The sequence below is a fragment of the Apteryx mantelli genome, chromosome 2, assembly GCF_036417845.1.
Source record: "Apteryx mantelli isolate bAptMan1 chromosome 2, bAptMan1.hap1, whole genome shotgun sequence".
Classification (NCBI taxonomy): domain Eukaryota; kingdom Metazoa; phylum Chordata; class Aves; order Apterygiformes; family Apterygidae; genus Apteryx; species Apteryx mantelli.
In genome coordinates, this window is record NC_089979.1 from 17,581,968 (window position 1) to 17,605,005 (window position 23,038).

A 23,038-nucleotide genomic window follows, 5' to 3' on the forward strand; every position below is an offset into this window, starting at 1 on the left:
AACCTAAAGAGTGAAAAGAAAGCCATTTTTTAAATACACTAGTATTAAGAAGAAAACCAAGCTGAGATTTTGACCCCATTGTTCAGGAGAGAGGAAGCACAAACAGTAGAGAACTCCAAATGGCTTAATTTCATTTTTGCAGTCTTCTCTAAACAAAATTGGCTGTGATCAGAGGCCTAGCACTTCATACCATGGTAAATATTTGGGCTAGAATGAGTAAAAGTTTGAAATTACTTAGATTACTTCAAACTGACTGAGTATGATGAAATTCCTTCTAGAATGCTTAGAGATCCTAGTGGATCCAGTGGTGGGATCACTGTGTGGTTGCCTTTGAGAGTTCATAAAGACTGTGTGGTTCTAGAAAACAGAAAACCGACACTCAATGCCCCTATTTAAAAGAGGAAAAAAAGTAGACCCAAGGTGTATAAGCTATTAACTCTAATTCACAGAAAAATGTTGGAATAAATAATCAATCTAGTTATAGGCATTTAGCAATGAAGTAAAGTAATATTCATTGTAATGGACAATGACATTGTCAAACAAGTGAAATGTGTCATATTGTGACTTGAGTAGCGCTTTCTGCACTCTGTTGTATTCTGTTAGCATAGCATAGCTACAGAAATACATTCTAGCTCAGGATCTGAAACTTCTTGGGTTACTTATACTGCTAGCCCTCAAATTTTTTTAAAACTTTGTAATGGTTTGTAGTTCCACAGATGTCTTCAGGCTGCTTATGATCTTCAGTGGGTTTGATTAAGCTACTGTGAATGCACAGCTGACTGGAAACTTTACTGTGATGATAATAATCCACTTTTGCTTAAAATGTGAGCTATATCTGATGGAATTCTTCAAGGGTCTGCTGCTACTGACTGTTTTCATTAAGACATGGTTGTTGGACAAAAGGGTACATTTATTAAATATGCAAATAATAACAATTTGGGAGGGAATTTGGAATCAGTTTGGATGCCAGGATTAGAATTATGAAGAAAAACTACATAAATGGTTAGAAAAAAATTATACATGGCTCATTATGGGCTAGAATGAAGTACTAGATGCAGGTTGGAAGAATCAGCTACCCAAGTCTGAGATGCAGAAAGACAAAATAGGCCTTATGTCTGCAAAAACAGGTTTATGATGGATTGCAGCAGAATATGGATCATAATATCATATGGCTTCAACAAATAAATATTGTAGTTGTATAAGAATAAATACACATATAGTATTTATTAATATTTTATATACTGTTAGTGTTTACTATATGTACGTATAATTACTAGAAATTGCTAGGGAGAGAGATACACACGTGTACATATACATGAGCATCATGTAGCACACATAAGTGAATCCTTTATTTATGGTAAAATTAGTAAGGGTTTTACTAGTGTTTTGCAGGGTATTCACACTGCCTAAATTAGATACCTGTCTTAGGAAGCTAATCTCCTAGTGGTTCCTATGTGATCAGCTGGGTGTCTTATAGTTTTATGAAAGTGTTCCTTAAGCAGTGTCACAGCATCTGTTAGCCTTGTCTATGGATCACTGTCTGTATGTAGGAGGTTGTCACATAACACCGATTAAATCAAGGACCCAGCCTTTCACCTTAGATGCCTAATGCTACGCAATGGGAGCACCCCTGGTTTTCTCAACTATGGAAACAAAATTTCAAGAAAGGTGTGGACCAATGAAAACAGGACAGAAGAAAGCATTAAAAATGATCAGAAGTCTCTAAAATACAGCTGAAAATAGATAGGAAAGCACTGGCCTGCTTTAATATAGAGGAAGAAGAAGAAGAAGGCACAAAATGTAATGGGTTACAGCTGAGCAAAGGGAGGTTTATGGTTGGACACTGGCAAAACTTTCTGGAGTAAAGAATATTCAGGTACAGGAGTAGAAGTTTTGAAGAACATGTGAGATATACGTGTATCCAGGAGACTAAGTATATTTAATCCCAGCTTGGGTTGGGAGAATGGACTAAATGACTTCTCAAAGTTTCTTCTGTTCCTATTTTCTGTGTTTTATAAATGAGTGAACACCTGGAGTTCAAAACTGATTCCTGAAGGTAAAATCATAATTTTGATTGCACATAAATGAAGCTGCATGACCGGATTTATGTAGTTTTTGCACAGTAAACATGATGAAGTGACATTCTAGATATTCTAGACTTTCATATCCCGGGTAAATGGGAAGATGAATTTTAATTGCATCATGAAGGTTGCCATCTTCTCATCTAATGTATTCAATAGTACAATTTAATAAACTGCAATTGAAAAGAGAACCCGTAAAAAGGAAAGCATACTGTATCAATACAGTTACATACTGCCACTTTCTAAAAAATCTCTCCTAACAGTCAGTAAAGTGTCATCAGCAGTAATTTGATAAGACTGAAATGTGTGCATAGCTACTTACAAGTTCAGAAATACAGCTCAGTTGTTTTTTGGGGTGATGGCCTTTAAGTATAGATGTTGGTAATTACATTGCTTTTCAGATTTGTGTAAGTTTTGAATTCTGAATAGCAGCAAGTATCAAAGTACTTTAGTATAAAAAGGTAACCATAGTTTTGAATCCAACTTTGAAAATTTTTCCTAATGCAACTATACTTAGAAGTACATTTTACAGTGATTTACAAATTAAATTTGTAAAGATTTGAATATGATAAAGTAAGCTTTAATACTGAATTAAAAAGAAGGAGAAAATAATAATTGCAGCGGAATTTAGCCATTCTGATAATCTTGTATCTAATATTTGAAATGGCAGAATCCATATTAGCTAAATATCTAAAAAGATGCTATTTTTCTTGGGTAGAATATGTAATTCATAACTGAAAAGACAATCATTCACTTCCTTAAGCTTACATACTTCACAGAAGAAGTTAATTCCTCCTCGAAAAGCAGAAGACCAATATTAAGAAAGTTATTAGGACTTAATACAGTGCCATATGGTGAAAAAACAGACAGCTGGTATAGATATTACAATTTGTCAAGTATGAAATGCTTTAGAGTGTCATTAGTTACATTAAAATTACTGATTTAAGTACCTTTAGTGGACTATAATTTTGTTCTTTTGATTAACAAGAAGTTTTAATTAGACTCTTAAATGTACTAAAGATGGAATATAAATTCTTTTTCTAGACTAGTGATTATGTCTTCTGTAAATCTCATGCACAGAGCATACAATAAACATTTTGAGGGATTTTTGCCTAAGTAGCATAAGCATCACATAAGGAGCATGAAGAAAGCATCTGCAAAAATATGCGTACATCTGCTTATTGAGCTTGCACATTTGTGTACAAAGCATTTGGGCAAACAAGTCAGGCAATCATGCATAAATGTTACTTTATGCAAGAAATCAATACTATCTTCTGAACTGAGGCATCTTTGTAGATTGCCAGGGCACAAGTCATATTAGATACTTGTATTATTCTTTAAAATGTCACTTAAAGTCTGCTCTTTCTCTTGTTTTGTTTCCTCCTTGAACAATACAGCCTGCAATTGTTTTCATTCACTTACGTAAATTTTATTGTGCACATATCAAAAAGCCCACAGTAAAAATACATTTTTCAAAAGTGGCATGTGAATATCAAGAATTAGTTATATTAATGTACTGTAATTGTGCAGAGTTCTAAGTGGGAAGTTTCCCATTCCACTAGATGCATTTGATTTGACAACATAAATCCTCATGACTTGTTCTCAGAGGGCATGTGAGTGGCTGACTATAAATGCCTGCCAAAAATGAAAGATTAAGTCTCTTTAGGAGTTATCATATAATACCAGCTGGAACTGGCGTAGGATCATATTCATGAAGGTGAAAATTGGAATGAATCTGAAGCATTTCTGCAGGAGAAACAAAATAGGACTCTGAGAAGTAAAATTGATACATCACTTATAAAATATAAGCAAATGTTGTAGATTATGGATATCTTTTAGGCCTTAAAACCAGTTCCAGGAAAATGCTATTTTGGAGGCCTGACTGATTTCTGAACCTTTTGACTTCTAGAAGAGACTATGAGAAATTGCAAAGTTATATTAGACATCCTGAATAAACTGAATTACAGTCAGATTGCCTTGTAGCCTATTGACAATCTTCCTTTCTCTTTTTTTTTTTTTTTTTAATGTATGGTATCATTTCTCTTTTTAGAGAATTCTGCCAGGTAGCTCTGGATTTTCTTAATCATTGTTAGTTAAGAATAAATTCAATAGTTAGGAACTGTGAGATACTAGCATGTTGTAGCACATTGTTGTTACAAGGCAACAGAACAGACAACCTCCTCCCGTCCTCCCTGGGAAAAAAAAAAAAGAAAGTGTTCAAAAGATGCCACGAGAACCTTTGGATAAACATTCACTTCACATTGAGTAACAGCGGAAGCCTGTTTTTTGAAAGAAAAAAAACCCTGCAACAGTTAGTTATTTCCTATCCCAAGAAATGCTTAATGTGGTTGTATAAACATGACTGGTTACATTGACTTTTCTGTAACTTCCTTCAAGAGGTAAAGTTTAAACACTTCAGGATTGAGACCCTGCTTATTTATCTGCCATGGGATTCAGTGGTCCCCTGCAAGGCAATGCCATTTTTACAAAGTCAACTTGCTTAGCAGAGACAATTACCTACTTTATGAAAGTATTTGCCAGTTGATAAATGTCTTCCTCTCATTTACGTTTCAGGAAACGAAACAGATATAGATCTATTCACAGTCGGTTGATTAGCCTTTTTATTTTCATGCCTGCCACTCCTGTTTTCTGCTTGCTTGTTTCTCAGCCTCTGTGAAACATTTATGAATGCTGCCCTTTATAAGTCTGCTGGCAAGTTGGCAACAAGTTCTACAAGTACAGTACTATAGAAAAGCTCATCTAATCTGTAGAATGAAAATGTGCTTTTGAAATAATTATGTGCATCTAAGAAAACTAAAGGAGAGATACCTTTTTTGGTTTAAATCATAATTGTCTAATTAATGGGAAGGTAACAAAGTAAGTTTGGATTAATAGCACAAAAAGAGACAAATGATATGTATTTCAATAGTATTCTGACAATTTTAGAACACACTTTGATTTTGCTGTTTTTGATTAGTTCATTTCACTATTTACAGTGCCTTTTCTAATAATGAATTTATAGACTCATTAGATAGCATCTTTCATTTTGATAGACAAAGATTCTAAACATCACTTTGATTAACATGAATATGCAATCCAAATGAACGTGATGAATTTTAGATCTTGCCATTATAAGTACCTTCACTTACCTTTGCTATATTTTTGAAGAACCCACCTTTGTCACAATTCATCTCGGAAATGCCCAGATGCATCTGGACCTGTTGAATGTGATGCTGAGTAACAGTGTATGCATGTATATACACACACCCATGTATACACATCATAGATAAACAGGACTGAAAATTGTCCTAAAAAGTCAGAATCCCAGAATCCTTATCTCAGCTGTATTTATTCCCAAAAGGTCTAAGTTGTTCTTTATTTCCAAGGAAGGTGCTGAAGCACTCCAGTCTTTCATTGGCCTTGCAAGTAGAATTTTTTTAATTCAAATATGAACCTTTGTTGCTGTAGTTAAACACCTTATTTCAGTAGATGTTTCTATATAAAGAACATTTTCTCTTTTCAGTTGCTTTTTTGTATACTTCAAGAATATCTTCTGTCCTTTAAACTAAACAGCAGCAGTTCAGTCAGTCCTTCCTCATGGATCGTATTTATAGACTGCCAACATTTTCATCATTTTCCCAACTGCTATCCCCATATCTTACTTAAAATACAGTTTCTAAAAATGGACTCAGCATTTTAGAAGGGGCTTTCCAGTGCTTAGTTGAGAAAAGGCATTATTTCACACATTTTCATGCATTTTTCTGTCTATCAGACTGTTCATAACTTCCGGTTTGATTGCCTTTTCATAATAGTAAGATATTTTTGACTCAGGTTATGTGTCTGAGCCATTGTAACCCTGAAGACTTGCTGCTTAATGACTTGCTTCTTATTCTGTATTTGTGAACTGATTATTCCTGCTTTTGTGTATTATCCTGTACTTGTCTCTACTGAATTGCAGATTTAATACATCTACATCTATTTTGTCACCCAAGGTGTTAATAAAAATATTGAATGAAACCTGACCCAAGACAAACCTCTGTAAAACCTCACTCAATAATTCTTTCCTTTTGACAGTGACACACTGATCACAGAATCAGAGAAGTCTAGGTTGAAAAGGACGTCAGGAGACCATCTGATCTTCTGTTGCCTTTAGATTACTTTAGATTAGGTAATCCATGGCCCTGTCAAAACAAATCTTGACTACTTCCAGTGAGGGAGATTCTACCACTTCTCTGGGCAACCTATTCCGATGTTAAATAGCTCCTTCCCATTTTTCAGTGTCTCTCTTGAACTGGTAGAAACACAAATGGACACAGTATTCCAGGTGTGGTCTAACTAGTACCCAGTAGAGTGGAATAATCACACCCCTTGATCTACTGGCTATACCCTTACTAATGCAGTCCAGGACACAGTTTATCCATTTTGCTGTGAGGACACATTGTCTGAACTCTTGTTCAGCTTGCTGTCCACTAAGACCACCAGATTGTTTTCAGCAAAGCTGCTCCCCAGCCACTCCATCCCCAGCCTGCAATGCTGCTGGGGATTTTGTCAGAGGTGCAGGACTTTACATTAATTCTTGTTGGAAGTCATGTAATTCTTGTTAGCCAAGTCTTCAAGCCCATCAAGGTCTCTCTGTACAGGAGCTGTTCCTTCCAGTGTATCTATGACTCCTCCCACTTTGGTTTCATCTGCAAAGTTGGTGGGTGTGCATTCAGTCCTGTCATGCAAATCATTTATGAAGATATTGAACAGAGGAACTCCACTCATAACTGTCTTCCAGTTTGACCTAGAGCCTTTAACCATCATTCTTTGAACTCCACAGTTAAGCCAGTTTTCCAGACATCTTGTGGTCTGTCTGTCCCAAACATGCCTTGTGAGCTTGTCAACAAGGAAGCTGTGGGAGACTTTGTCAGACACCTCCCATCATGGTAGATGATGTCAACAGCTGTCTCTTCATCCATTGAACAAATTGTTCCAGTTTGGTCAAGCATGATTTACCCTTGGGGAATTTAGGTAGGCTTTCCCTAGTCACCTTCTTGTCTTTCGTGTGCTGGAAATGGCTTCCACTAGGAGCTCTTCCATAATTTTCCCAGGACTGAAGTGAGGTCTCTAGTCTCCCTGATCTATCTTTTTGCCTTTTTGCAGGTAAGTGTAATATATGCTCTTTTCCAGTCATCTGGGATTTACCCAGATCTCCATGAACTTTCAAAGATGATAGAGAGTGGTTCATCAGTTCCTTTGCTCTCCAAGGCAGACTCCCATCGGATCCTTCCTAACAGTTCCTTAAGCAAGTTTAAATCTGTTCATCAAAAGTCCAGAGTCTTTATTCTGCTATTTGTCTTCCTCATGCCACTTAGGATCTTAAACTCTACAATCCAGTGGTCACTGCAGCCAAGGCTGACATTGAGGGTCATGCCTCCAAACAAATCTTTCTTTTAAGCTGTAGGTCTAAAAAGGCAGTACTCCTAACTGGCACATTCTGCAGCTGTGGTAGGAAGTTGTCCTCAGTACAGTACAGGAACCTCCTAGATTGCTTGCGCATCCGAGTGTTGCTTTCCTAGGAAGTATCAGGGTAGCTGAAGTTCTCCATGATGACCAGGCCTGCAGACCCAGTACTCCTCTGAGTTACTTGAAGAAGGCTTTGTCCACCTCTTCCTGATCAGGTGGTCTGTAGCAGACACTTACTGTGATATCTCCTTTGCTGGAGATCCCTCTGGTTTTGACCTAAAGATGCTGTACAGATCTGTCCTCTTGTCCGTTGCTAACCTTCATGCATTCAAACTGTTATTTTACAGAGATTGCAACCCCTCCTCCTCTTCTCCCCTTTCTGTCTTTCCTGAATACCTTGTAACCATCCATTGTAGTACTCCGAACACATAAGCTATCCCACTGAGTTTCTCTAATTCCAGTGAGATCATAAGTCTTTGAGTGAGCACGGAGTTCTACTTTCTGCATGTTTCCCAGACTGCAAACATTGGCGCACTGGCAGTTGAGATGATCTATTTGTCCCAGTCTGAGGGGAGTGTGGGAGCCTTTCTCATTGCCCTGTTCTGCACACACTTCGACCTTGCCACCTACACCCTTGCTCATCTTCAGGCTTTTGGCACCATTGCCCATAAAACCTAGTTTAAACCCTGCCTCACTAAGTTAGCCAGCCTGCTGGAAACATATACCTGCCCCTTTTGATAAGTGAATCCCATTTCTCCCCAGTAGCCCACTGTCTTTGAAAAGCATCTCAGGGTAAAGGAAGCTGAAACCCTGCCTGGGACACCAGGCACACAGCCAGATGTTGATCTGCATGATATGCCTGCCTCTGCCTGCACCCTTTTCTTTGCTAGCACTGACTGATCTAACAGATAGCCTCCCCACTTGTTTTGGAACCAGTCTTTATGAAAATCATTTTCCTTTAGCGTGCTTCTAAGAACATCATATACAACAGTGTTACAATCTTTAGGAAAGAAGGCATTAAATATTCAAGTCTTCTCAGCAGCATTTATCGATAGTTGTCCTTTTCCGCTGAGGACTGGACCAACATTCCCTGTGCTTTTTTCTGCTGATGTGTTTACTGCATACTTATGGATAATTATATTCCACTTACTTTCTTGATTTTCTCCTTAAGTGCTTATCTTTAGTACTCTGAATTACTCTTTTTATATTATTTATTTTAGCATTCTGAGGTCAATGAAAAGCTTATGGTTCAGCCAAGCTGCTGTTTTACTGTGCTTTTATCTTTCCTTTGCATTTTTTTCAGCTTTTGTTTGTTTTCTCAGAGTAGTTTCTTTGAAAAATTGTCACCCCTCCATATTTTTTTTCCTACTAGACTTGTCTCTGATGAGACCTTTCTGTTTACTGTGTTTTTCCTGTGTTTGCTTCCTGAGGATGCTGAACTCATCTGGTCACCCACTCCTGTTATTTTTTTTCCTCTTACACTTTTAATGTATTCTTTCCTATTATAATTACTTCTAAAGAGCTTTTCATCTAATTGCTTTCTCCACCTCATGTATAGACAAAAAAATAAATCAAATTTTAAGGCGTTTGAAGGACACCTCTTTTTACAGCTTTCCCCAAAAGAAGTCAGCAAGCTGTGACACCATTGAGGTGTTGTGCACCCTTTCCCGTTCTTTCCAAAAAGATTATGAATTTAAAATTGAGTCTTATTAAGAATCTTACCAGCAGATTAGTAATATTTATTCTCCTACATAAAGGAGCATCAAGTGTAGCCTACACAACTGTGAGGGAAGAGAAGTTGGGAGCCACGTGTGGCAGCAAGGCAGACAGGGGCAGCATCCTTGCCAACAAGTACTCGACTGAGAAGAGCAGAGCAGTTCTAGTAACAGCAGCATGGCTCAGCTGAGAGTCCACTGAACAAGTCCATAGTGATGAGGCAGGTCCAAGGTCAAGCCAGGATGTCAAGCTAGCAGGTCACGGTCCAGACCAGCAAGCTACATGGCTAGGTGCTGGCATACTTCCAAGGCAGCTCAGGCTAAGGGCCAAGTATCTGAGCTCAAATGCAAAGTCAGCTTCCCTAGGAGCATGGGAGAAAGGTGCTTTCAGAGTCCTGATATTGGACAGGAAATGTTACAGATTAAATGTTAGAGACTAAGTATTATATATGCATTCAAAAGTGAAAGAAAAATATATGGATGTTTTCTGTGAGTTGTGTAACATGGAGAGAAAAATTATCACTCTAAAACTCCTTCTCACTGATATTAAATCCAGCCATCCTCTTCTTGACACTGTTTCCTTTATAGATATTCCTCTCATTGTCTTACAGTCATCAGTTCTGTCGTTATTCTCAGGCATTTTACTGGTTCTTGTGGATATAAAATATGCCGTTGCTATTGTCAATTTAACATATTAAGTATACTTGCACTCATTAAGGTACTTTTTTGGAGGTAGAGAGTGACTGCATCTTCCCAAGTACAGGTAATTAATTATCAGTGAATCATATTGAAAATTTTAGGGAAATTCTTCTGAAGAAGAATTATAGATGCAGAGTGATTTCATGTTTTATAAGTGTTAGGCTGTTTGTAAAGAACTTCTTTGTAACCTCATTAAATTTAACAAGTGAGAAGAAGAAATGAGAAGAAGAAAAATCTCTTTAAACTAACGAAGACTCATTAGATCCAGGGATGGGCTCTGTTACTTCATGTTCTACAAGCAGTGATTGAGATTTGACTCCACAGGCACCCCATCCCATTCATCTCATGATTCAGCTTATAGTTTACAGGCACCACTTACTGATGGGCACTACTTTGATTTTTTTTTTTAAAGAAGAGAATACCACATCATTATTATTTATCCTTGTCATTTGCACTCATTGGTCCTCCAAGGTAATGTGAGCATAGTTTATGGAAAAGCATGAAGAGAGGCTGAAAGACATTTTGCCATTTTCTGAAAAGGAAAAAGCTCTCTCATGAGCCCAGTTGTTTTAGTTAGAATACTGTAAGCCTGGATATCCACCCTGTTGTCTAAAACATATGCAGTAGAGAGCTGCAAAGTAAGGAACTGAGAGGCTGACAAATGCTCTGATATCAGCTAATTTTCTCACTGTTCTCGGAAGGAGGTTAACCTAGGGAAATCTCTGGTAAAGAGTCTACCATCCTTGATAAAGAATCTTAGGTACAATAACAGAGGTATGACTTCTGTTTCCCAGTTAGAATGCCAAGGCTTCACCATTTCCCTCCAAGCCCAATCAAGTGCCAAGAAAATATCGATTTGGTTATTTGCCTTCTGCTGGCAATGGCTGCAAAATAAATAATTCTATATTGACTTTTTAATAGAGATGATTTTCATATTATTGGCCATGGCAAGTTGCTTAGGCAGTGCTGTCTTCTTAACAAGTAAAACATTATTGTTCTTTAATTTTTTTCCTTTTTTTTCTTTTCTTTACTATTTCTTCTACTTTAACATTAAAGTCATAGCTATAGTTCACATGTAATAACCATTAGGACATATAGTCCTGCATTTTATTTTAGAAACAAAACCAAAATCAAATCAACTGTACTGCAGTACTGAAGTGCAGATGAGTTGTATTTTTCTTAGAGAAAAAGTGAAGAGTAAAGCATATACTCATATTTTCAATTATAAAAGCCTGTACTTCCTGATTATTTATGATTTTAAGTTTGCTTAGAGTCACAATGACAAATTGAAACTGCAGAGCATACTATGTGGTGAAAATTTTATTAATGCAGGACTAACATCACTGCAATACCATCAGCAAGCTAAACATACTGCTTCTATTGGCAATGAAATTGAACTCCTCAGGCGTAAGAAGATAATTTTATTTAAAATGAACTCACAAAAAATCACTGCCTTCAAGAGTTTAAACACAGATGTGACTACTGATCAAATATTCCTACTGTTATGCATTGCAGATTTCTGAAGTCAAAGAACTAGACTATACTGCAAAAGAACTCCCAAGAAGGTTTACATGCTTAAATAGTAGCTTAGATATAAAACCGTGTGCTAACTAATGAGATATAATCTTTCTTTTTAATTTGAATACTAAGTAATTGTGATTTAATATAATAGCTACTTATAGTGAAGATTCTGGAAGATTCCTCAAAACCTCCATATTTTGAATTTACTTTAAAGCAGTGGCCACCCAAGAGTCATTACTGCTAATTTATGGTTTGCAACTAACTTAAACAAGACTGGAGAAGAATATCTGTAAAATATCTGCATGTGCAGATGTACTGACAGAAATGTTGTATCTCAGTGTAATGTTAAGCAAACATAGAATTAAGTAACACCTCAAAGAGATGAAACCTATAAACGATGTCCTAAATGCAAAGATTAAATCATTCTGGTGTTGTACCATTGCTTGAAGAATGTGTTTTATTTAGGAATGCGTCAAATAAAATTTTGGAAGGTTTTATAGTAGTTCCGTAAAGATGAAGATGATAAAATAAAAACCCATAAGGCAGTGAGAATATATCTTCTATGTGCACATGAAAAACTGAGGTTTTAATAATTTTTTTACCATTATTTGATATTTATTTTCATGATGAACACAGTTTTACAGGTAGGTATATCAGGATATATTGGGGAGATTTTTTTAGAAATTTTCAAAGGCTAAAGTTTCCAAAGTTTAGTGACCGAAAAAAGTTCAGTAAACCAAGTTACTCATTAAAAAGCCCTACAAACACAAATTTTAAAATGGCTTTTCTTTCCCTCTCTGACTCTTGAAGAAAAAATGGGAAAAGCTTAGACTACCTGCCAACTGGTAAGACTTTGGTGTAGTATTTGGTCTACTAAAATTTTTGTACTTTTCTGTAATAAATATATATATTCATTATATATATAACCATATATCTATGTCTATATATATACATGAAGTTTTATATTCTCTATATAAAAACTGTGATGAAAATACCTTTGCCTCTCCTATTAATCAATTCACTGAAGAATATTCTGTTATTAATTTCATTAATTTATCTTCTTTTTCCAATTGCTTAACTGTTTTTCATTTTTTCCTATTTCAGTTCTTCTGAGTGAGTAGCCTTGTTAATGGCTTTTTGAAAATCCAATTAAATGGTGTCTATCTGGTTGACTTTATCTTTTAATTTAGTAGATTTTCTGTGGAACTCTAACAAGCTGAACTTAGTCATTTTACACATATAGCTGAGTCTTTTGAACACACTCTTACAGTACAGTGATTACGTGTTATGAATAGACAGTATATCTTTAATCAGCTTTCCCAAACTGAAGGTGCCCCTTGTTTACCTTTGTTGTTAGAGGATATTGCATGGCTTCCTTTTGTTTTCATGTCTTTTGTGGTGGGGTGGTGTTAAGTTTTCTTGAGGGAGGTTTATATCTAGTTTATCCAATATACATAAAATCTGTTTTTTTAAGTGTTATTTCTATTACCTTCAGTATGAAGGATTACAAAAAGTAAATTATCTTCTAATATTATTTTTTGCTATATTGACTTTATATTTACAGTCATTGTTAATTGTTTCTTCTAAATTTTTCCCCTTCAGAGTTTATCTGACTTACTTTCATATACAGAATTCTTATTCATGATTTCTCATTATTGGCTTGCATTGACTATTTGTTAATAGCAAAACTCATAATAACTTCTGAAAAGTAGATTGGGATATTGGAATGGCAAAAGCTTTCCATCAACTTACTGACCTCTCTCTCTTACCAAGAACTGGTTCCAGGCTTAGAAGACAGTAAGGTCTTATGAGTCTTTTTTGTCTGTTTCCTGTAAAATGTATTAATGATATTTTTTTCTGTGTTTATGATGTGTCTGAAATCAGATGTGGTACTGTGAGAAAATGTCAGTTTGATGTATTTGATTAGATAATCTGATAAAGGTAGTGACTTAGAAATATAAAAATCATATAAACTCTAAATGGAAGTCAGATCATACATATTGGTCTGTTCAAATTTGCTTCTACAACAACCCAATAAAAAAATCCCTATTTGATGAAAAACATTAAGGGTCAAATTTTATCAATCTCATGTTTGTATTTGACTTTTTTCCTACTGACTTAATAGCTGTGTATCAGAAATGTAAACAGAGAATGGCAGTAGAAAGATTTACTAGTACAGCTACTGAGCTATTACGACTGTTACTGAATGAGTAAAAGAACTCCTCATGGATTTCAGAGGGAGTGGGTTCGATGTGCACCTGTGACTGCCAGCTAGTATAAATTTGATAACGCTTGTTTTAGAATGTAATAGACATCAATGTCTAAAGGCTTATCTGTTTCCAAATACTGTATAAAATATTCAGAAGGACAATCAGAACTAATCTTCAAACACATGTATCATCTGCATAGGAACGGTAACCTAATTCCTGTCTTTAGATCAATTCCAAAAAAGAAAGCAAATTCATGCTGAATAATAATGAACCAAAGCCAGAACAAAACCTTCAGAAGACGCAAGAGTAAACTAGGAGAGAACTGATCTGTTTCTCAATCCTAATAATGATTCATTTTCTGTTATTCCCACTTGTAATACTTCACTTGTTGCAAAATATAGCAGCTCAGATTTTGACTAATGCTTTGAGGCTAGCTTATATGACCACAGTCTTGACTTACTGGAGGTGCTAACCAGTCAGTTTTGACAAGCTGTTTGTACAGACTCACAAAATCCTTCAGCAGCAGGACATCCAACATGGTCTTCCTGTGTCAGAAGCATCTATTCAAGATGAATGAAACTGAATGCCAAGGGAACCTGTGTTTTGCTTTGTATTTGGGAACAGACACACTGTCACCCATGCAGGGGACAAGCAGCTAATCTATATTAAGATTGTAAAGCAGGGTTCTCAAAGCCCTACAAGAAGTAGGGACAGGCTCTAGAAGTCCAGAAAAAGACATTATGTGATATTATCTTACCATTATGTATTTTGTCTTTCTAAATAATGTTGAAAAACATATACAAAATGTGTAGTAAATGTTCAAGCAATTAAAACTCCTATCTTTTTTTATTTTTGAATACACTTTGTTGCAGCCACTGGTGTAGAATGTAATACCAGAAAACTATATTGCTATTGTGTTCTTGTTCCACAAAGGGAATCCAAAGCTATAGTTCTTTATTCTTTTCTGCATTAAAAAAAAAAGAAAGAAAGAAATACATCAATAGAAGAGTATTTTCCATTTGCTGCAAGCTACAGTGTGCAGTACTAATAAATTGTCAGTTTAAGTAGATTCAGATACTGCCGTTAGAATAATGCATGTCATTATATGCTGTAATATCATGCTTAATGAAATCTATAGTTTTTGGTATCATTTCTATGCACCTTTTAAAATCTGTTTACATTCTGGAAGATTTGTGTTCAACACCTTTTTATTTGTAATATATTACTAACCTAAGACAAGTTTTATTGAGAAATTAGATAGCCCTTAGATTGTCCTCTTACTTTCATTTTAGAAAAAAATTGGTTGTTAAAAATGCCTATACACAGTAACCAGTTTTCCTGCACTACACATAGTATCCTCTCTCACATCTTCTACCTAGTTCAACCATTTCATTTGAGGAAAGACAAATAAAATTGGTATAACCTAACTTCAGTTGGTTCTTACAGTCTCTAAAGCACCACTCCATGAGAAAAAGATTGTTACAGACCTTGTTACCATTTTAAATAAAGCAGAATAACTTCATATGTATTTCAGACACTTTGAGTATCACAAGAATATCATTTCTGACATGGGGTTTACTAGCAACCTTGGTATAAAAATTTGTCAGAATTAGTAGGAGTTGGCTGCAATAGGTGCTGATGAATTGCAGAAAGATGAGAAATAATGCCATGATTTATAAGGTGAGGTGTGTGATTTTTTTTTTTCTTAAAGTCCACATTTTGTTTATTTTTTTACTTCAGCGTTTCAACTTGAAAATAAATTGTCAGACTTTCTTGTGGAAGAAAGAAAGTGTCTCAGTTGGAATTTTTTTGCAATTACTGAAAAGGAAAGTAACAAATCTGTCATGGTGGTAAAGCTCATGTGCCTGATTTTCAGCTAGTGTTGTTCAGCTGTTTATATGCTTAAAACAGAATTAGATACATGTTTGTGTACACAGAGACACGCATCTGCTGACACACGTATGTATGAACATGCACAGGTATCCATGAAAACCTAAGTTTGTATATATTTGTATATCTGTGCATGCATACAAGTACATGAAGATTTAGGAAAGCAGGAGCTGGCTTCAGGCTTCCTTAGCATGACCTTTCTCTCTTTTGCGCTCGCTCGCTCTGCCTCTTGCTCTGCCTCCCCCCCACCTGCTGTGGGTTTTTTTGTGTCTTTTTGTGGAGATGGGCCAGCAAGCAGCAAATGCTGCCGCTATAGTCTGTGGTGTTATAGTGTTATGGAAAGAAATGTATGAGTTCAAAAGTAACTTTGCCAAATAGTTTGTGTACTTGAGGATAAAAATACACACACATAAATAGACCTCTATATATTTATAAATGAAAAAATAGCAGCCTTGCAATTTAGTGTCTGAAATACTAGCTAGTGACTGTGTATCTGGACTTTGAGTCTCTAGCCAGCTCAACAAAACTGTTTTATTACTGCCATATCCTGGCTTTTGAATTCCCAACCTACCAGAGAAGATTGCTCCTTTTTTTCTCCTTTTGAGGAAATCAGAGAAATAAAACACCTAAAAACTTAAAACCTGTCTTCTGTTGATACTATTTAGTCCTTATTTTACTTTCCTATAACACCCATGCGTATGTGCGGTGCTTTCTACTGCAGCTTTTAGGTGATGTTTTGGCATTCCCTTTGCGAGGGAGGGGGCAAGAGCAGTTTAAAGCCAGCGCACCCCTGAGGTCTCCAAACTCAGCCTAAGCGGCCGGGGCAGTGAAGCGCTGCCTGAAGCTTGGTGGGCAGGTGTACACGGGCAGGGCGGCAGGGGAGCGCGAGCCGCCCGCAGCACGTGCGCCTCCGCGTACGCTGACGGGGCGCGATGTCGGGGAGGCGTCACGCGGGCAGCGCGGCGCCTGTCCGCAGGGAGCCGCACGGAGGTGAGACCGTGCTGGCCTCCCTGCTTTGGCGTTCGGCGCCAGCCGAACTAGAATTTCAGTATAGGCACTTGTCTTCCTTTTTTTTAAAAGGACCTGCTACTTATGATTTCTGTTATTACACATTTTTAATACACTATATAAACAGTAACTAAAGTATGTAAGACAATCAATGAAAAACATGGATTATCTGGCATGCTGATTAATGTAATTTTGTTCCCCCATGTTCTAATGAGATAACTTGCTGCTTTATCAGTACTGCTCAGAAAATTGTCTACTCTTAATAGTCTTTTCTTACGGATATAAAAATCCCATTTCCAAATGCTCCCATGTTTAGACAGGATTCCAGGATTAGAAAGGAATTAAGCCCCTAATATGCTGCTTCTCTGCATATATTTTACAAAACTATTGAACAGTCTTCAGAAAAGCAGTTTAGATTTTCTTCCTGTCTTTACAGGTTATTTTTCTTGTTACTGAGTTGGTTCTTTTTTGTGCTTTTGAAGCTTTATGAAATTTCATGTCTATGAAGTGTTTCTAAACTTCCTCCCTATAAAACTTTATGGAGGGCATGTTTACATGTGCTTTATGTATTTGAGGTATAAAATTACATGTCCTAGGAATCTTGCTTTATAAGAGTAACTTAGTGTACTTTTCAGGTTGTTTGCCTCCCTTTGGTTCAGGCCTATTTTAGTTTGCTGGCCGAGGTAGGTGGCGCGGCAGCGGTCGGAAGCGGCCGTTCCATGCTGCGCGTTTCCCAGGCGGCAGCACAGGGAGCTGAGCCGAACACACCTCCAGGTGCCGTTCGCCTCACCGGCGCTCTGTGCTTGCTTAGCCGGCGATCACTAGCGCTGCGTATTTGAACCCTAGTTGCAATTCTGCGACTTTCAGCTTCTGGAAGCTTTGCTCATGTTAAATAGACTTACCCATGCGAAGAGTTGCATTAATCAACTGACTGAGGCAGTACTTCCAAAATCCAGTGCAAACAGTTAGGTTTTTTTTCTTTTTTGCTTACTCCCTACAGTACTGTAAGAATCAGCACAGAAACATGACAGCCCGTTCACACTTAGGTGAACTAGCTTATGAGGAATAACCTGAACTCAGAAGGGTTGTCAAAGAATGTCTCAAAACAAAAGATGTAGGAAGTATTTATAATTTTTGATAAATAAAGCAACAAGTTTATTTAGACTGCTTGTTAGGTGTTTGAGAGATTTGCTACTAATGACTAAAAAAAAAAAATTTACAAGTATACAGTGCACTGCCCACGATTGGCAGCATTTCAGCACTTTAAAGGTTGCAGTGCTGGAGAATGAATCTTCGTGTAGTCCACACAAAACCGGAGGCAGAGGCAGGGAGCATGAGAGGCCTATTAAGACAGAGAACAGGTAATGGGAAGCAAGCAGAACCAGGGCTATTAAAGGAGACAATACAGTATTGATGTTCGGAGGCAGATGACTTACTAGGTAAAGAAAGTAATCATATGGGAGGTTTTGTTTTTAATGGGCAAATTGGGTTACAGACTTGAAAATTGTTAGCATATTCTAGTATTATATTATCATATTACAGTAGAACAGTGCTTTTACTACAATTGTTACTAAACAGAAATGACTCTGATACGCATCCAAAAAACACAGATGTGATTTGTTCATCAGTCACCTGACAGATGCAATGGGATTAATCATATAAGAGCTAAAGCCCTAAACATATACTTTTTTCTCTATTTGAGCTCTATAGAGTTTCATTATTAGATCATACTATTTCAGTATTTTATATTGGTGAATTAGAAGTCGTCTTAAACTGTAAATAAGTATAGCAAATGGTTTCATCTTTGCTGCTTCTTATATTTGTATTTTCAGATGAACGAAGATCCATATTTTTAATCACTCCTTTTCCCTCATTAATCAGGTTTCAAAATCAGGTGTCTTTAATTTGTGATTTTTTTTTTCTGATTTAGTACTCAAGGCAAATGTCTGTTAGGAATACTTGAAATGAGTGTAAACAACAGAAATTAGGTGTCAAAGACCTATCAGGATCATTCCACTAGCAAAGCAGATGGCTTTTCTTTGGGGCCTCCGGTACGTGGCTGTGCGGAGGAGAGGCAGCAAAGGCAGCTCCTGCGCGGAGCAGGTCAGCCTGCGACGCAACGTGCCGCCCGCCCCGCTCCACACGGCCACGCGCACACGCGCGCTCAGATGGGCCAGCAGATTGGGTCGGGAACACTCACTGCTTTTCCCTCCTCGCTTTCGCTCTTCCCACACACCAACACGAGCTGCAAGAGTCATACGGGTTCTTATTTAGAAACACAAGAGAAGAAAAGCTGTGCCAGGCATTGATACTCTCTCGCTTGCTCAGACACTCATCAGCTGCAGCCCCTGCTCGTAAATCAGGAGCCGTCCTGTCCTCTCCCCGGGCTGCGGCTTCTGGATGGCTTTGAACGGGCTTTTCTCTGAGGGGTAAAAGTGGCGTGGCTTGGATGGAAACGATGAGCACATTATGTGCTGGATTATTCTGTTAGATTGTTTGACCTAGTAGCCTTCATTTTTCTTGAATGTGCCAAAGCATTTTAAATTGCCTAACATATGAGAATCTCTCATATCATGTCTTATGTTTGGAGAGAACACAAAAATTTGAGTTCACAACACTGGATAATTACCAACTATCACAGTCTTTTAAAAGTATCTGCTTTTATTTGCAAGCTGTTGCAAGTAGAGCATACTTAACCAAGCTGTGTATTGACCAAAATTTCCATATCTGGATACACAGATTCACTTGGGAAAAGGTGATGTTGAAGTAGATTTAGCAGTATTTAATTGTGACTTCCATGATGGGTTTCCTGTATATCACTTTTTCACAGACCTCTTTCTAAAGAAGGTTTGGTGCCAGTTGTGTCTTTTTTTATTTGTTTATTATGTTTTTTTTTCCATTCTATAAAATGCAATAATTTCATTATCTGGATTTTTTTGCAATAGCGTGCTACTTAAATCCATAATAAGTATCTTTTTTTAGAAGAAAATTCTTCAAAATATGTTCCTTTAAAAAAAATCCTCAAATACCAACTATGTACATGTCACTGAGTCATGTCAGTAGCACATACCAATAATTTAACAGAAAAAAAAGTTACATTAATCAATTGTCAACATTTTTTTCTGTGAAATTAGGAAAGTTTTTAATGTTATAAGTATTGATTGTGTGTTAAACTAATGTGTCAATAAATTATTTGGTGCATTTGTAATTCAGACTTGGAGAATAATAATTCTATGAACTAGCTGGGTCAAATTTATCAGGAGATTTTCGTATGATTGCAAAAGTTACCACCGGAAATGTAATAACTGAGTTAGCACTAGAAATGTGGTGAAGCCCAGAACCAGAAATGAGCCACAAGGTCTGGGGAGGGAATTTTTTAGTTTTCTAAGGCCTGGGTAACTGTGCATTTCCATTTTGAATGACATTCCTCCTGGAGGTTAATGGGGTGGGGGAAGCAGTCTGCATCCAAGAACAGCTGAATCTGCATGTATTTGGTATTGCTCAGATAAGCACGCGTTGTGCATGCAAAGTGCAGTGTGGCTGTATGGTAATTTTGCTTCTTTTAGTCAAAATTTTTAATCGATTACATGAGCTGGATTCTGCCAGCATCTAGAGTTAGCAATAATCCTTTAGCTTCCGCAGTTTACTTGCATGCCATAATAATCACTACAGAAACAGGATGAGAAGCTCATGAGCTGAGGTTGCTTGTCAGTTCTAGAGCTTAGTATAGGAAAAGTTCACCATTAGTGCATTAGGAAAGATTTGAATATCAAGGAGCCAACAGTAAAACTTCCCCTGGCTTCAGCAGGCTATGGTTTTAGTGCCTAAGTAGTAGCATTCACCAGTCCAAATAACTCTATCTCCTGTGGGTTATTTGTGATGTAAGACACAACCTAAAATGAATAAGGATTTCTTTTTTTTATGATATTCTACTATAAATAACCATACAGATTTTGATTTGTAAATGAATGTACTTAGCAGTCTTTAAAAACAGTTACACTGTTTTGTGTAAGACTGGCTTTTACAAGTTCCCTTTAAAATTTTCAATGTTTCAGCTATTGGTTCAATGGCATGGGAAGTGGTAACAGCAGGAAAAATGCTGATGTAGCCATACACCAATAAATAAACAAAAATATACACCATGTTTAGAGTGATCTTTGTGTTCTACTATATAAACTCTTCTTTTTACAGATATCTGTGGAGATAATGACATTAGGTACTTCTTAAATGAAAGCATTCCTTTAAAAATAAATGGAGCAGAGAGTTCCTCTTTGTGTAGTCCCTCTTTTCATTCGAATGTTTGTGTGTATGCATGTGTGGTGTGGTTTGGTTTGGTTTGGTTTAGATTATGAGCTTGAACAGAAGCGTGAGTGTTCAGTTATCTTGTGTTAGGTAGTTCTATTTTTGGTCAATGGTATTTTAATCCTTTAAATGCTGATTAATATAAGTTGTAGCAGATTCATAAAACAAGCTTTATGTATTTTGTATGTGAATTATAAGATGAACTTTCTTTTTGCAGTCAAGACTTGTGGATCCAGTCTTCAGGGACCTGGAGGCACTTTCACATCACCTAATTTTCCATTCCAGTATGACAGCAATGCTCAGTGTGTGTGGGTCATCACAGCTATCAATACTAATAAGGTAAGTTTAAAATTCTGATTTTGCTTTAAAAAACAGAAAAGCATATATAGACCATGGCATTTGTTATTTATATGATTTATTTGCATAGTGCAACTGCTGTATGTGGTGCCTTGTAGACATTTTTAAGAAATGACCAATATTAGATACTTTCACCTGAGAGTATTTTGATTTTTGTATGTCAAGTAGATGTCAGCATGTTTTTATGTGATTCCCTAAATCAATTCCCAGAACCAATTACTTGATGGTATGAAATAATGTCATGGGTATAGTTATATCGTGTATAATCAAGTAGGGATGCACTGTGTGTAAGACTGTTCACATGGAGTTTGGCCTTAGTGAGAAATTACTGAAGTTCATGGATTCACTTTGGATCTCCAAATTATGGATCATTTAAAATGCAACAAGAGTCCTTGGAAAGGGGTGCAAGGAGAACGATGGTGCTCTGTCCCACAGATGAGCATCTGGAGCGCAAAGTTTAAAAGTAATAATGAAGATCTGTTTCTCTGGCCTGAAGAAGCTTGATATTTTTATTTTTTTAATCAAAACCCCTCAGTGAGCAAGATGAAATTTATGTACTCCTAGGATTTCTGAGAGCCAGTTATTTCAGGCGTGGTAGTTGGTATGATGTGATATGCTGTTTGAGGAACTTGGGCACAGCACTTACACTTTAAACAAGTGTTCTAACAGTTTGGTTTGAAACCACAATTGAGCTATAGTATAACATAGAAGTAAGACCTTTTTTGACTGTATTTTTAAATAAAACAGATACCCTTGCTCCATTTCAAAAAAGTAAGGGGATGTCTACATGAATGAGGTCAAATCAGAGCTTATACATTCTTCCAATGGTAGAAACAGAACTTGAAGCCCACAAGCTTCTATGAACCTTCTGACAAAACTCAGGGGAATGCAGGATTTAAATATTAGGGACTTGGAGAAAAAATATAAGGCTTGCACTCTTGTTCTGAGGCCCTTGTGTCTTGCTGCTGATTTCCAGCACCCCCCACCCCAAGGTCCAATGTGGTGATGCAGTGGAATTTCCAAAAGTGCAGAACTCGGTCAATACAAGAAGCACTTTTTTGATAAAAAGTATTTTGTATGGGAGCATTCAGAAGCATTATTCTTCAGTATTACAAATTTCCAGTTTCTGTTTTAAGGGACTTTGGAATTAAAGCAGACTGCAGAAAATTAAGAAGTGGATGAACACTTTGTCTCTGGGACAGTGTGGTTGTTAGGCTTGTTTTTCTTCCTCTTAAAACTCTTCAGAGATCTAGTTACTTCATCTGTATAAATTCCAGTTCTAATAAAAACAAAATAAACTTCCTCTTTTGTCAGAGCTCATGCCTGGGATAGTTGAAAGGAAAAGTTAAATATTCAAAAGATTTCTGTATTTTAAAAAAGTAATTTTTTTATTGGAAACTCTTCTGAAACTGTAAATACTACAGTAATAGCATAGGCCCTGACTGATAAAAATATGTAAGCATACACTCAACTTTAAACTTCTGGATAGTTCTGGGCTCATTCAGCACAGTATTTAAGTGCATGCATGATTCCATTTTATTTGATTAGTACTTAGTATATACTTATATGTTTCCTCATGTGCTTAAATGCCAAGAAAGGGTTGAAGATATAGTTAACGCATAAGAACTACAGTTAAGAGCAGGTCACTTAAAATTAAGTATGAGTTTTTAAATAAGGCTATAATCAAGAATAGTTGATAAGGCATGGTACAGCACCGAGTTATGTCTGGAATGAAAATGTAAAGAAGAAATTTAAATTAATCAAGATATTGGTAACAATATAATCTCTGTTTCAAAATATGATTTGT

General features: G+C 36.6%; 1 protein-coding gene across 1 annotated transcript in view; it reads left to right on the forward strand.

Moving 5' to 3' along the window:
• The window catches only part of CSMD3 (CUB and Sushi multiple domains 3), a 734,654-nt gene that overhangs the window by 309,149 nt on the left and 402,467 nt on the right, over positions 1-23,038 (forward strand). The window contains 1 exon segment of the mRNA XM_067292283.1: positions 21,092-21,213. Within this exon segment, the coding sequence (XP_067148384.1) occupies positions 21,092-21,213 (122 nt within the window).